Raw genomic sequence first — 15,498 nt, forward strand, 5'->3', positions numbered from 1 at the left:
ACACCTATAGGGGTTACCCCTCGCGCTACGCTACAGGGACAAATTTCGCGTAACATAGGTTACCACTCGCGTAGCGCCACGCCTATAGTGATACCCCTCGCGCTACGCGACGGTGTCAAATTTCAGGTATAAATAGAGGAGTCTGGGACTTGATTTCTAGCACAAAAACGACGAAGAAATTCGTTGTACACGCTAAGTTATAGCTAAAATACTACACAAACACACACTAAATCTCGAAACGCTGCCGCAATCAGGGTAATAACTCGATCGCTATTACGATTCAACGTCCGATCGATTATAACTATCCAACGATGGTCCAGGTGCTGCTCAATTGAGCTTATACTTTGATTATTCGTCATGATTTCGACTTGAATATTAGAGTGCTGTTCGAATTCGGACTATGCTCTGTTATTCGTTGTGAATCCGATTGAATTATCGAGTATTGCACTGATTAATCGCTGTGAAGGTTTAATCTCGTGAATTGACGTAACTGCTGTATTAAGTTACCTACCTAGTTGTGTGCACTAGATTACAAAGCTAACTCAATAGGCTAAGCTCTACCTGTATAAATCTGCAATATATCAAGGCTTATCTGTAGACTAAACTTTGGCCGTATGAATCTGCATGATTATAATGTGAGTCATTCTTCTTTTTAAACTGTTTTCTCACCGTTTGTGAGTAAGTATTACAATACCTCAAATTATTTTCAAGGTTATAATTACAGGGATTAAGTCTTTGTAATCACCAAATTACAGTTGGTATGTGGGGTATTGTGCACATTACTGTTATTATCACTCTATGTGAGTGAATATTACTCTATGTGAGTTATTATTACTCTGTGTGAGTACACCGTCACTATTTGGGCAACGGGACCCAATAGTGGTATGACCACAGTCACAGAAATGAATCGAGTGACAAATACCCATTCTTGATAATTGGTTGATAGAAACATTGTAATCGCTCTTAATACTGTAAATTATAACTAACGGGTCGTTTTAGAAAATAGGATGAACTCACTCAGTATTTCCCGCTGACAAAAACCTTTTTAAAACACGTTTCAGGTAATTACAGTATATTGGAGTAAGAATTGGATCCGGCACCGAAGGCATCAAGAAGTGGCTTATTTTATTAATTAAATCAAATTAAGAAATATTGTTTTTATTAAAAGCTACCTTTGAAACAATGGAATTTATTCCATCTATTTAAATAAAATCCGGTGTTTTCTAAACTCTGATATTTTTCCTAACTCACGGTCCTGATGAAATTTCCGCTGCAATGTTTTTCAAAATAAAAATAATCACCGGTACCACGGGACTGCTCGCGGCTCCCGATTCCGTCCAGGGTGGGTCGGGGGTCGTGACACACGCCCTGTCTGATTATCTACGTCGATGACATAAACGTTAATGGGGATGATAAAGAAGAGATAGCTAGACTAAAACAGAACCTTTTCAAAGAATTCGAGACGAAAGACCTTGGCAAACTCAAGTACTTTCTTGGGTTAGAAGTACTAAGATCAAAGAAAGGTATCTTCATGTGTCAAAAAAAGTATGTTCTCGGTTTGTTGACTGAAACAGGAATGATTGACTGCAAACCAGTTAGCACACCTGTGGTTGTAAATCATAAACTCCAGATAGAAGAAAGTGGAAAGCTAGCAGACAAAGAAAGATACCAGCGAATGGTGGGAAAGTTGATATATCTCTCCCGTACCCGACCAGAGATAGCATTTTTTATACGGTAGTAAGTCGGTTTATGCATCAGCCTCAAACCGCCACATGGAGATAGTCTTAAGAATTATAAGATATCTCAAGGGAACGGCAGGTCATGGAGTCTTGTTCAAACTAGACGGGCATCTAGCAACACATGTATATACCGACGCAGACTGGGCGGGTGACAAAATGAGCTATAGGTCAACATCAAGCTACTTTGCATTAGTAGGAGGAAATCTTGTCACTTGAAGGAGTAAAAAGCAATAGGTGGTTGCACTTTCAAGTGCCAAAGCTGAGTTTTGAGGTGTAGCACGAGGATTAACTGAAGTATTATGGATATGAAAGTTATTGTTAAAAATTGGGTTCCCTCAAGAGAAAACAAGTGGTATTGTGTGTGATAATAAAGCAACCATTCAGATCTCATAAACTCCAGTCCATTTCCAACATGATCGAACAAAACATCTTTAGGTGGATCAACACTTCATCAAAGAAAAACTTGAAGACGGAACTATTAATGTACAGTTCGTTCGGTCAGAAGATCAGCTCGCTGATATCTTGACAAAGGCGACCAACGAAAAAATATTGTGCACATGCTTAGACAAGTTGAATTTTGGAGATCCCACTATTCAATTTGAGGAAGAGTATTGAAAAGAAAAGAATATTACGGGATCAGCACAAATCAAGGACATCGTTTCCCGTTTATTTAGTTTCCTTGGTTAACCGATTCTGTAGTAATTTCCCATTAATGTATTTCCTTTCTTGACCAATGTATTCAACTTTAATAAGGGGATACGGAGTGGGTGCGGCAAAGCAGCGGCAAACGAGTTTGCCGAGCGGCAAACACCGCCGCCGACCAACATGGGTCGCGGCAAAACTTGAAAAGCGGTAACCCTTTGCCGACTCGGGAAAACGAAATGGAACAAGGGGGGGGGCCACCTCCAACGGTAATATTACCGTTTAAAAAATAATAATTTTTTTTTAAAAATTAAACTATATATATATCACAAACCATTTAACCATATACTTTCTAGTTTATACTCATACAAACCAAAAAATACCACCAATTCCTTCTAAAAGTTTACCATACAAAATGGCGGATGAACTCCCGTTATGGTTCCCACCCATGAGTAGCGACGATTCATCCGATAGTAGCATTCTTTTTTTTCAAAATCTCATCGAAGAAGCCGAACTTCAAGATACCGGCACATCTAACCGAAGGAGATATATTGAACGTCAACGTGAGGAGGGGCATGAGACACTCATGGCGGATTATTTTGTCGAAGACCCGAAGTACAACGAAGATATCTTTCGGCATAGGTTCCGTATGTCGAAACGTTTGTTTCTAAAAATTGTGTCCGATGTGGAAGAGAACGACCCATGGTTTGTAGAGGCCCCCGATGCGCGAGGTAGGAAGGGCTTTACGCCCTTGCAAAAGGTGACATCGGCTATTAAACAGCTCGCAACTGGAAACACTCCAGACGAGAACGACGAGTACTTGCATATGGCCGAAAGAACTTCCCGCGAGTGCCTAGAATATTTTTGTGACACGGTTTGCAAAATATATGGTCCAGAGTTCTTACGTAGACCGACAAGCCACGACATGGCACTTTTATACCAAGCTCATGAGGAAAAACATCACCTTCCAGGTATGTTCGGTAGCCTTGATTGCACCCATTTCGTTTGGCGTTTTTGTCCGACAGAGTATCGAGGCCAATATATGCGAGGAGATCATAGATACCCGACTATTATGCTCGAAGCGGTTGCTTCTCAAGACTTATGGTTTTGGCATGCTTTTGCCGGTCCACCGGGTTCTCAAAACGATATCAATGTTCTACAACAATCTCCGTTATTTTTAACGGAACGAAATGGAACCGCGCCAAAATATATCAAGGCTTATCTGTAGACTAAACTTTGGCCGTATGAATCTGCATGATTATAATGTGAGTCATTCTTCTTTTTAAACTGTTTTCTCACCGTTTGTGAGTAAGTATTACAATACCTCAAATTATTTTCAAGGTTATAATTACAGGGATTAAGTCTTTGTAATCACCAAATTACAGCTGGTATGTGGGGTATTGTGCACATTACTGTTATTATCACTCTATGTGAGTGAATATTACTCTATGTGAGTTATTATTACTCTGTGTGAGTACACCGTTACTATTTGGGCAACGGGACCCAATAGTGGTATGACCACAGTCACAGAAATGAATCGAGTGACAAATACCCATTCTTGATAATTGGTTGATAGAAACATTGTAATCGCTCTTAATACTGTAAATTATAACTAACGGGTCATTTTAGAAAATAGGATGAACTCACTCAGTATTTCCCGCTGACAAAAACCTTTTTAAAACACGTTTCAGGTAATTACAGTATATTGGAGTAAGAATTGGATCCGGCACCGAAGGCATCAAGAAGTGGCTTATTTTATTAATTAAATCAAATTAAGAAATATTGTTTTTATTAAAAGCTACCTTTGAAACAATGGAATTTATTCCATCTATTTAAATAAAATCCGGTGTTTTCTAAACTCTGATATTTTTCCTAACTCACGGTCCTGATGAAATTTCCGCTGCAATGTTTTTCAAAATAAAAATAATCACCGGTACCACGGGACTGCTCGCGGCTCCCGATTCCGTCCAGGGTGGGTCGGGGGTCGTGACAGAAGGTGGTATCAGAGCCACTGCTTTAAGCGTATAAGTGTTGTGATAATAATACTTAAGCTTAAATAAAAAGAGTTAGGAGATTTCTATTAAATGGTAGCACAGCTGATAGCAGTTAGACTTGAACATGAGAAAAGATGCCTTAGTATAAGCTAAGCCACTGGTTTACACAATTAGGTATTATAATAATACCTAAGTGAAACGGAGAATTAGAAACTTAATATTATCTGATGGCACTCTGGATGGTATTTAGACTTGAATTTAAGAATTTTGCCTTAAAATAAATTTTAAGGTAAATTACTTATATAAGTATAATGTAATGGATACTGGTATGACGGTTAGTAGGCAATAGCACTTAATTGCTATTTATTCTTGCTTATTGATATTATTTGGTCTAGAATAAGATATGTTATGGGAATACAAATTTCCTTGATTCTGGATAAAAGCCCTAATGAAAAAGGCACTTTTTGAAAAGATACTATTTATGGGAAATAGAAAATTTTCTCCGGCAAAAACTGGGTATAGAGTAGCAGACTCTCCAGCTTGTCCGGACATATTGAGATTACCGCTCCGGCGCGAACCGGATAAGACGGGGTAAATGATATGTCAAATCAGTGACAAGATTTCCCTAAAATAGTATCATGACCAAATACCTGAGTGGTTCTTGGAAATATGAATCTGTTAAATACATTGACCTGATAAATGGTATGTTTATTTCAGCATGTGAAATATGTGATTATATAGATAGGTATATCTATAAGCAAATTTCAAAAACCCATAAGGATTGACAAATTGAAATAAAGCACAAGTATCCGTGTCTAGAATTCTCTATCAGGAATCTCTTTTCCAATATCAAACGTTATTTTGTTTGATCATTTACCTCGTAACTCATATAAAGAGAACCCTTTAAAGAAGGGATATCATCGAAAGTATAAAAATTTACAATGCACAAGTAAGAAACATATAAAGTTGTGCTAACGCACAAGAAAACACATGAAACTTAAAATATACGTCCACAGACGTTGAAATATATCACACACGACTTTCCAAGACAAGAACTTTGAAAAGTGTAAATTGGGCACGATGACACCAATACTAATTCTGTCAGTAGAAAACTACTAATTAGGAAGAAACACTCTTGCCATATGATTCTACCAACGACACAGATCTCGCTAAGGTACGTTCCATAATCACACTGCAAAAAGGAATCACATACCTTTGTAAATTCTCTATTTTATTTTTTTCGACATTCCATAATAACATCACACTAGTATCACACGAAATCCAAGTAAAGTTTTTATATTATTAAAACTCTGACTTCTGCCTATAGTAAGTTAACTCTCGTGTTTCTACTCCTTCTAATAGGCATCATACCATGAGGATTTCTTCCATAGTAGCAAATTTTTACATTTCTTGGTAAAACCACACGTTCATTGTACGTATGGTTCATTCAAATTAGGAAGACCATAGGAGGACATTATACCAATTGTTGTTTAAATCAAAAGTTCAAATATCATTTCACTATAGTTGATCTTTGCATAGTAAAACCTCGTTTTACAAAGCAATGACTCTTTAATATCAAATCAATGAATTTCTTGAAAAACTCAATTTTCCATGGTTTCTGTTATAAAGATGTCCGAATTTCCTTATTACCACTCATTTTGTTCAAACCCAGTTAAATTGCTCACAATTCATATTCAATTCCAGGTCCCATATGATATTTTAAGCCATCATATTCAAATTCAAAATAATCCCAATAAGCACTTTGATTCTCTTGAAACTATAACATGTTTTTGGCCTTCGATTTCATTAAAATATTTCTTTAATCACGATCACCCTCTGGTGACATCTCCACAAAATCTGAAGATTACGCTAATCTCGGATTTAATTATTTATTTATTTAAAATTATTTTAAGTTTGCCTTATTTATTTATTCAATATAAGCAATCTTAAAACAATCATATACTCAGATAATGATACACAAATTCACCTCCTATTCCGATTTAAGTTTATGATAATATATCAGTATTTTAAATACCCTGGTTATTGTCAGGAGCAGATATTGAGTAGCCTAGCCTTAGTTAGGCATGGACTGATCACCTATGCTTAAACAAGGCAGCACTAACCAATATCCAACCATAATAATAACCATTTAATGTATATAAATTAAGTTATCATACTTATTTATTCCAACAGTCAAAAAGAACATTGTAAGCATTTGCATGCACTCTTAACTTTGTTAAGAAAAAGAAAAATTGTACGCCAAATTCTCGAAGTATGAATTCTGGCTACAGGAAGTGCAATTCTTAGGTCATGTGGAAAATCACGAAGGTATCCATGTGAATCCTTCTAAACTAGAAACAATTACTAAAAATAGAGGGTTCCGCAAACAGCCATAAAAGTTTGAAGTTTTCTAGGTTTAACTGGATACTATAGACAATTTATTAAAGATTGTTCCAAGATAACTAAACCCTTAACTAAGCTAAACCTGTAAAATAGTTAAGTTTGAGTGAGGACCTAGACAAGAAGAAGCTCTTAAGATATTAAATCAAAGGCTTTAATTTTAGCATTGCCAAAAGAAACTAAAGTATAAGGTGATACTTCAAAATTAGGAATAGAATGTGTGTTGATGCAACGCAAAAAGGTAATTGCGTATGCCTTCAGGCACTTAAAAGCACGAGGAAAATTTTACAACTCATGATTGAGAACTAGGAACTATAATTTTGCCCTTAAGATTTAGAGACATTATCTGTAGATACAGATCACAAAAAGATAAAGATACGTATTTGGACAAAACAAACTAAACATTAGGCAAAGAAGATGGATGGAAATCCTAAATGAGTACAACTGTGATATCCAGTATCACAAAGAAAAGCAAATGTAGTTGCAGATGCTTTAAGTCATAAGTATCATAAAAAGCAAGAGTGAGTCCATGCTCTTAGATTAAGATCTACGGTTAGATTTAATAGCACAAATTAAAGAAAGTTCAAGAAACAGCAATCGAAGACGATGCTGAAAGAATGAAAGGACAAGCCAAAGAATTAAAACAAGGAAGTAATAAAAATTTGGAGATTCCCTAAGAAAACAATTGGGTACCTAAGCAGGGTAAATTAAGAAATAAGATTCTAGATAGATCTAGGTATACCATGTACCCAGGTAACAATCAGATATACCAAGATTTAAGAAATAACTTTTGGTGGATAGGAATAAAAATAGACATAGCCAGTCATATATCTAAGTGTCTCACATGTTCACAAGTTTAGGCAGAGCACTAGAAACTTTTAGGATTACTCCAACAATTAGAAATGCCTATATGAAAATAGGAACTCTTAACAATAGATTTTGTTACTAAGTTACCCAAAACCAGAAAAGGTAATAAAGCGATTTGAGTAATCATGGATCGATTTACCCAAATTAGCTCATCTTCTAAACTATGAAAGAAACCTTTAGCATAGAAAGGTTAACCAAGTTGTACATAGATAAAACAGTATCCTTACATAGAGTTCCACTCTCCGTTGTATCGGACAGAGATAGTCGTTTCACTTTTCATTTCTGAAACAAGTTTCCAAATAGCAATGAAAACACGACTAAATTTAAGTACAGCTTATCATCCCCAAACAGACGGACAAAGTAAAAGAACCATTCAAAACCTTGGAAGACATGCTGTGAGCATGTGTGATAACCATTCAAGTAGGATAACCACTTACCCTTAATTAAATTCTCCTATAGCAATAATTATCATTCAAGTATCAAAACTGTCCCATTCGAAGCACTGTACAGACGCAAGTGCAAAAACCCCAGTTTGTTAAGCAGAAATAGGAGAAAATTAATTATCAGATCCTAAAATTTTACAAGAAACCCCTGACAAAATAACTCAAATCAATGAAAGACTGAAAACAGCTCGAGATCGTCAGAAGAGCTATACAGATAATCATCATAAACCTTTAGAATTTCATATAGGAAATAAGGTACTTTTAAAAGTTTCTCCTTGGAAAGGTATAGTGCGATTCGGTAAGAAAGGAAAGCTAAGTCCGAGATACGTTGGACCATTCCCTATGATTCAACGAATAGGACCAGTAGCTTATCAGTTACAACTACCAGAAGAATTGGCTGGAGTACATGATGTATTTCAATCTCAAGAAATGTCTATCAGACAAATCCCTGGTAGTACCTCTTCAAAATATAGAGATAAATGAAAAAAATTAAAATTCATAGAGAAACCATTGGCTATCGAAGATCGAAAAGTCAAATTCCTCAAAACATAAACGACTGGGTTGGTCAAAATCAAGTGGAATTCAAAGAGAGGGCCAGAATACAATTAGGAGCTGGAGTCCGAAATAAAGCGAAAATATCCACATCCCTTCCAGTAAATCTCAAGGACGAGATTTTTCTTAAGGTGGGGAGGATGTAACAACTGCCACTAAAATCCATAATTAGGATGGTAATTAGCTATTAAGAAAACCCTAATTGAGAAACCCAAGTAATTCTGCACTAACCCTAAAATTTCCAGAACAATCAGAATCAGGATCAGGGCCCCTAAAACTCAGGGGGGGCAAAACCCTAGTTACGATTATCTAAATAACTTGCTGGCCGTTTTGAATTTTACAAATTTATCAACTCAGCTAAGTTACTTAGACACGAAGCTACCTATAGAAAATAGGTGACCACTCGCGTAGCGCGACACCTATAGGGGTTACCCCTCGCGCTACGCTACAGGGACAAATTTCGCGTAACATAGGTTACCACTCGCGTAGCGCCACGCCTATAGTGATACCCCTCGCGCTACGCGACGGTGTCAAATTTCAGGTATAAATAGAGGAGTCTGGGACTTGATTTCTAGCACAAAAACGACGAAGAAATTCGTTGTACACGCTAAGTTATAGCTAAAATACTACACAAACACACACTAAATCTCGAAACGCTGCCGCAATCAGGGTAATAACTCGATCGCTATTACGATTCAACGTCCGATCGATTATAACTATCCAACGATGGTCCAGGTGCTGCTCAATTGAGCTTATACTTTGATTATTCGTCATGATTTCGACTTGAATATTAGAGTGCTGTTCGAATTCGGACTATGCTCTGTTATTCGTTGTGAATCCGATTGAATTATCGAGTATTGCACTGATTAATCGCTGTGAAGGTTTAATCTCGTGAATTGACGTAACTGCTGTATTAAGTTACCTACCTAGTTGTGTGCACTAGATTACAAAGCTAACTCAATAGGCTAAGCTCTACCTGTATAAATCTGCAATATATCAAGGCTTATCTGTAGACTAAACTTTGGCCGTATGAATCTGCATGATTATAATGTGAGTCATTCTTCTTTTTAAACTGTTTTCTCACCGTTTGTGAGTAAGTATTACAATACCTCAAATTATTTTCAAGGTTATAATTACAGGGATTAAGTCTTTGTAATCACCAAATTACAGTTGGTATGTGGGGTATTGTGCACATTACTGTTATTATCACTCTATGTGAGTGAATATTACTCTATGTGAGTTATTATTACTCTGTGTGAGTACACCGTCACTATTTGGGCAACGGGACCCAATAGTGGTATGACCACAGTCACAGAAATGAATCGAGTGACAAATACCCATTCTTGATAATTGGTTGATAGAAACATTGTAATCGCTCTTAATACTGTAAATTATAACTAACGGGTCGTTTTAGAAAATAGGATGAACTCACTCAGTATTTCCCGCTGACAAAAACCTTTTTAAAACACGTTTCAGGTAATTACAGTATATTGGAGTAAGAATTGGATCCGGCACCGAAGGCATCAAGAAGTGGCTTATTTTATTAATTAAATCAAATTAAGAAATATTGTTTTTATTAAAAGCTACCTTTGAAACAATGGAATTTATTCCATCTATTTAAATAAAATCCGGTGTTTTCTAAACTCTGATATTTTTCCTAACTCACGGTCCTGATGAAATTTCCGCTGCAATGTTTTTCAAAATAAAAATAATCACCGGTACCACGGGACTGCTCGCGGCTCCCGATTCCGTCCAGGGTGGGTCGGGGGTCGTGACACACGCCCTGTCTGATTATCTACGTCGATGACATAAACGTTAATGGGGATGATAAAGAAGAGATAGCTAGACTAAAACAGAACCTTTTCAAAGAATTCGAGACGAAAGACCTTGGCAAACTCAAGTACTTTCTTGGGTTAGAAGTACTAAGATCAAAGAAAGGTATCTTCATGTGTCAAAAAAAGTATGTTCTCGGTTTGTTGACTGAAACAGGAATGATTGACTGCAAACCAGTTAGCACACCTGTGGTTGTAAATCATAAACTCCAGATAGAAGAAAGTGGAAAGCTAGCAGACAAAGAAAGATACCAGCGAATGGTGGGAAAGTTGATATATCTCTCCCGTACCCGACCAGAGATAGCATTTTTTATACGGTAGTAAGTCGGTTTATGCATCAGCCTCAAACCGCCACATGGAGATAGTCTTAAGAATTATAAGATATCTCAAGGGAACGGCAGGTCATGGAGTCTTGTTCAAACTAGACGGGCATCTAGCAACACATGTATATACCGACGCAGACTGGGCGGGTGACAAAATGAGCTATAGGTCAACATCAAGCTACTTTGCATTAGTAGGAGGAAATCTTGTCACTTGAAGGAGTAAAAAGCAATAGGTGGTTGCACTTTCAAGTGCCAAAGCTGAGTTTTGAGGTGTAGCACGAGGATTAACTGAAGTATTATGGATATGAAAGTTATTGTTAAAAATTGGGTTCCCTCAAGAGAAAACAAGTGGTATTGTGTGTGATAATAAAGCAACCATTCAGATCTCATAAACTCCAGTCCATTTCCAACATGATCGAACAAAACATCTTTAGGTGGATCAACACTTCATCAAAGAAAAACTTGAAGACGGAACTATTAATGTACAGTTCGTTCGGTCAGAAGATCAGCTCGCTGATATCTTGACAAAGGCGACCAACGAAAAAATATTGTGCACATGCTTAGACAAGTTGAATTTTGGAGATCCCACTATTCAATTTGAGGAAGAGTATTGAAAAGAAAAGAATATTACGGGATCAGCACAAATCAAGGACATCGTTTCCCGTTTATTTAGTTTCCTTGGTTAACCGATTCTGTAGTAATTTCCCATTAATGTATTTCCTTTCTTGACCAATGTATTCAACTTTAATAAGGGGATACGGAGTGGGTGCGGCAAAGCAGCGGCAAACGAGTTTGCCGAGCGGCAAACACCGCCGCCGACCAACATGGGTCGCGGCAAAACTTGAAAAGCGGTAACCCTTTGCCGACTCGGGAAAACGAAATGGAACAAGGGGGGGGCCACCTCCAACGGTAATATTACCGTTTAAAAAAAAATAATTTTTTTTTAAAAATTAAACTATATATATATCACAAACCATTTAACCATATACTTTCTAGTTTATACTCATACAAACCAAAAAATACCACCAATTCCTTCTAAAAGTTTACCATACAAAATGGCGGATGAACTCCCGTTATGGTTCCCACCCATGAGTAGCGACGATTCATCCGATAGTAGCATTCTTTTTTTTCAAAATCTCATCGAAGAAGCCGAACTTCAAGATACCGGCACATCTAACCGAAGGAGATATATTGAACGTCAACGTGAGGAGGGGCATGAGACACTCATGGCGGATTATTTTGTCGAAGACCCGAAGTACAACGAAGATATCTTTCGGCATAGGTTCCGTATGTCGAAACGTTTGTTTCTAAAAATTGTGTCCGATGTGGAAGAGAACGACCCATGGTTTGTAGAGGCCCCCGATGCGCGAGGTAGGAAGGGCTTTACGCCCTTGCAAAAGGTGACATCGGCTATTAAACAGCTCGCAACTGGAAACACTCCAGACGAGAACGACGAGTACTTGCATATGGCCGAAAGAACTTCCCGCGAGTGCCTAGAATATTTTTGTGACACGGTTTGCAAAATATATGGTCCAGAGTTCTTACGTAGACCGACAAGCCACGACATGGCACTTTTATACCAAGCTCATGAGGAAAAACATCACCTTCCAGGTATGTTCGGTAGCCTTGATTGCACCCATTTCGTTTGGCGTTTTTGTCCGACAGAGTATCGAGGCCAATATATGCGAGGAGATCATAGATACCCGACTATTATGCTCGAAGCGGTTGCTTCTCAAGACTTATGGTTTTGGCATGCTTTTGCCGGTCCACCGGGTTCTCAAAACGATATCAATGTTCTACAACAATCTCCGTTATTTTTAACGGAACGAAATGGAACCGCGCCAAAATGTCCATTTTACGTTAACAACCATTTATACAAACGTGGTTATTTGCTCGTGGATGGAATCTACCCTTCGTGGTCCGTGTTTGTGAAGTCGATCCCTTACCCTCACGAAGTAAACGAAAAGAAATTCAAGAGGCAACATGAGGCGGCAAGAAAAGACGTCGAACGGGCTTTTGGTGTTTTGAAGGGGAAATGGGGTGTATTGAGTCGACCGATGCGAGCAAGATCGGTTAAAAAAATTAGGAATGTCGTGTACACGTGTATTATTTTACACAACATGATTTTGAAAGACGATGGAAAGGCGATAGCACCGGTGCACATTCGGGATCCTCCGGTCGAGCCGGCTCTAGACGATACGGTGCTGGGCGAGTTGTTGAATGAAGACACCCATTGGAGACTCAAACACGATCTCATAGATCATCTCGCAAGTCAAGATTTACCCCATCTTTTGGCCGATTCCGACGAAGACTAGTTTAAATTGTTTCATGCTAATGTAATTTTATTGTTTTTTAATTTAGTGTAACTTTGATGTTTTTAATTTAATTTATGAAACTTTATTGTTTTTTAATTTAATGTATATATCCTAAATTTATTTATATTAAATAAATTATTGCAAAAAAAAAATAATAATAAAAGTTTACCACTTCAGCAAGTGTTTAAACCATTGCCAACACTTTTCAGCAAATTTTAAACACTTTTGCCTAATTGACATGGCGCGCTCTGATTGGTCGGTTATTTGTTTTGCCACTTTAAAGTGTTTAACCACTCCTTATACCCTAAGCCCTTTGGTACTTGTTATGAGTTTATGTTGACTCTATTGCCTCTATCAGTTGACTTAGGATTAGTTATATATCGTGAAATGATCTTTCATGTCTCAAACTTTCGTTGTGGACTTGGTCAATAGACCTACTTACATCTTCAGGATATTTTTGCCTTGTATATATATAACATACTAACGGTTACAATTATAAAATGTTGACCACTTGATGTAATCTTATGTAAATAGTTATATACTTGTATCTATATATTTCCTAATAAAAACATGTTTTACGTAACTCTCCTTGTTTAATTTGTTTTTGCAGGAAGAGATTAATTATCCTTGTTTGCTTTAACACATAATCACAAGCTAAGGGCAGATTTCAAGGCTTTTTTTGCTCACATTGAAAATAATCACTTGTAACCATTACAAATAATGATTAATTTCACGCTTTTAAGAAACAATAATTTTACCACTAATTTATATCCACCTTGTAAAAATTTAACGAGAATCTTAGTAGATAGCAGATTATGGGTTAATTTATTCTATAAAAGCTCTTAAAATTAAAAAGTGGAAGAAGACATTATAGAGTGATAAGTGTACAAAAACCAAAAACCTAAACCCACTACACCACCACCCAAAACCTAAACACTCACCCCATCACCACCCAAAAACCTAAACCTCACGCCGCAAAAAAAAAAAAAAAAAAAAAAAAAAAAAAAAAAAAGAAACCTATAACTCACCAAAAAGCCCCCCAAAAATCTAAAAAAAAAAAACCTAAACCTGCACCCCCGAAAACCTAAAAAAAACCTAACCCCCCCCCCCCTCCCAAAATCTAAAAAAAAAACAAGCTAAACACCCATCACCACCTAAAAACCTAAACAACCCCCCCCCCCCTCAAAAAAGGGGGGGGGGGGGTGGGTGTTTAGATTTTTGGGTGGTGGTGGTGGGTGTTTAGGTATTTTTTTTTGGCGTAGTGGGTTTATTTTTAGAAGCGTTTGTACACTTCTTATTTTTAGTAGCCGTTGTATTTGATCCTAAACCGTGAGATTATATATTATGTACGTTGTGTATTTCAATAATTTGTTGCCGTTGAAACTAATCTGAAATAATGCCTGGAAAAGTAGAAAGCATTTGATAAGGAATTTATGGAGAAAGAATAAGGTTGGTATATGGTGATGAATTAACTAGGGCACATGACATCGACAATGGTTTGTAAGTTGGGCAATTGCTTTACTCAACCATCCAAATCTGTGACTCCTAAAAACAAAATATGAAAGTTGGTTGTACCATAAATATTGTACATCTTGTTAAACCCTGCATGTCACATGCAATGTCTCAAATGCAAACTACGGTTTTATGGTAAAAGAAACGATGATAATGTATAAAGGGGTCATCCAATAATTCATCCTTATTAATTAAGATCATTAATTAGACTACTAAAATTAGTTAGTTGATCAAATTATATATCAAGTTTTAATTATACCATGATTGACAAAAAAAAAAAAAAAAAAAAAAAAAAAAAAAAGACCGTTATGATAGACATTTCTTTTAAATATATTTGATTGTTCCATATTTCTTTGTTTTGGGAGTGTGAGAAAGTAACAAAGGTAAGCTGTATTAGATATAAATGAAAGAGGAATTTATGAAAAATAGCCAAGAATTATGTTGACTTATTAAATTGGCCAACTCATGTGTCCTTCGAACGAGGCATCACGGATCCAAATGCACGAGATGCGTCTTAAAACTTGAAGCGTCTGAGATGAAGATGGGATGCGTCTAATATGAAGATGGGATGCGTCTTGGAGCGGGATGCGTACTTCAAGCACGGGATGCGTCCTTCAAGCTCGGGATGCGTCCTTCAAGCACGGGATGCGTCTTTGGAGCAAACCCCAATAAAAAATGGACACGTGGCCACGGGATGCGTCCTTGGAGCGAGGCATCATGCACGGGATGTGTCAGGCAAGTTTCCAGCGATGTTTTCTGGCGAGTTGCAGGTTTCCGCCAAGTTTTCCGGCGAGTTTTCCTGAATATTAGTTTCCAGCAAGTTACGTAGGATACAAGATGATAAAATGTTGGTTAAAGAAACTATAACTTGGTTCACTG

The 15,498-nt window shown here is 37.2% G+C and overlaps 1 protein-coding gene across 1 annotated transcript; it reads left to right on the plus strand.

Moving 5' to 3' along the window:
• Nucleotides 1-11,847: 11,847 nt before the first annotated feature.
• On the plus strand, nucleotides 11,848-13,107 carry LOC110882362. The gene is made up of 3 exons (XM_022130403.1): nucleotides 11,848-12,403; nucleotides 12,458-12,585; nucleotides 12,727-13,107. Exons 1-3 carry the CDS (start codon nucleotides 11,848-11,850, stop codon nucleotides 13,105-13,107), a joined length of 1,065 nt encoding a protein of 354 aa, XP_021986095.1.
• The last annotated feature ends 2,391 nt before the right edge of the window (nucleotides 13,108-15,498 follow it).

Source organism: Helianthus annuus, chromosome 10 (assembly GCF_002127325.2).
Source record: "Helianthus annuus cultivar XRQ/B chromosome 10, HanXRQr2.0-SUNRISE, whole genome shotgun sequence".
NCBI lineage: Eukaryota > Viridiplantae > Streptophyta > Magnoliopsida > Asterales > Asteraceae > Helianthus > Helianthus annuus.

Bases quoted from the DNA above. Each gene is read 5' to 3' on its own strand.
- LOC110882362 (XM_022130403.1), top strand. From the start codon at position 11,848: ATGGCGGATGAACTCCCGTTATGGTTCCCACCCATGAGTAGCGACGAT. The intron at 12,404-12,457 runs GTATGTTCGGTA...TTTGTCCGACAG, and splicing joins GGAAAAACATCACCTTCCAG to AGTATCGAGGCCAATATATG. The intron at 12,586-12,726 runs GTTCTACAACAA...GTGTTTGTGAAG, and splicing joins GTTCTCAAAACGATATCAAT to TCGATCCCTTACCCTCACGA.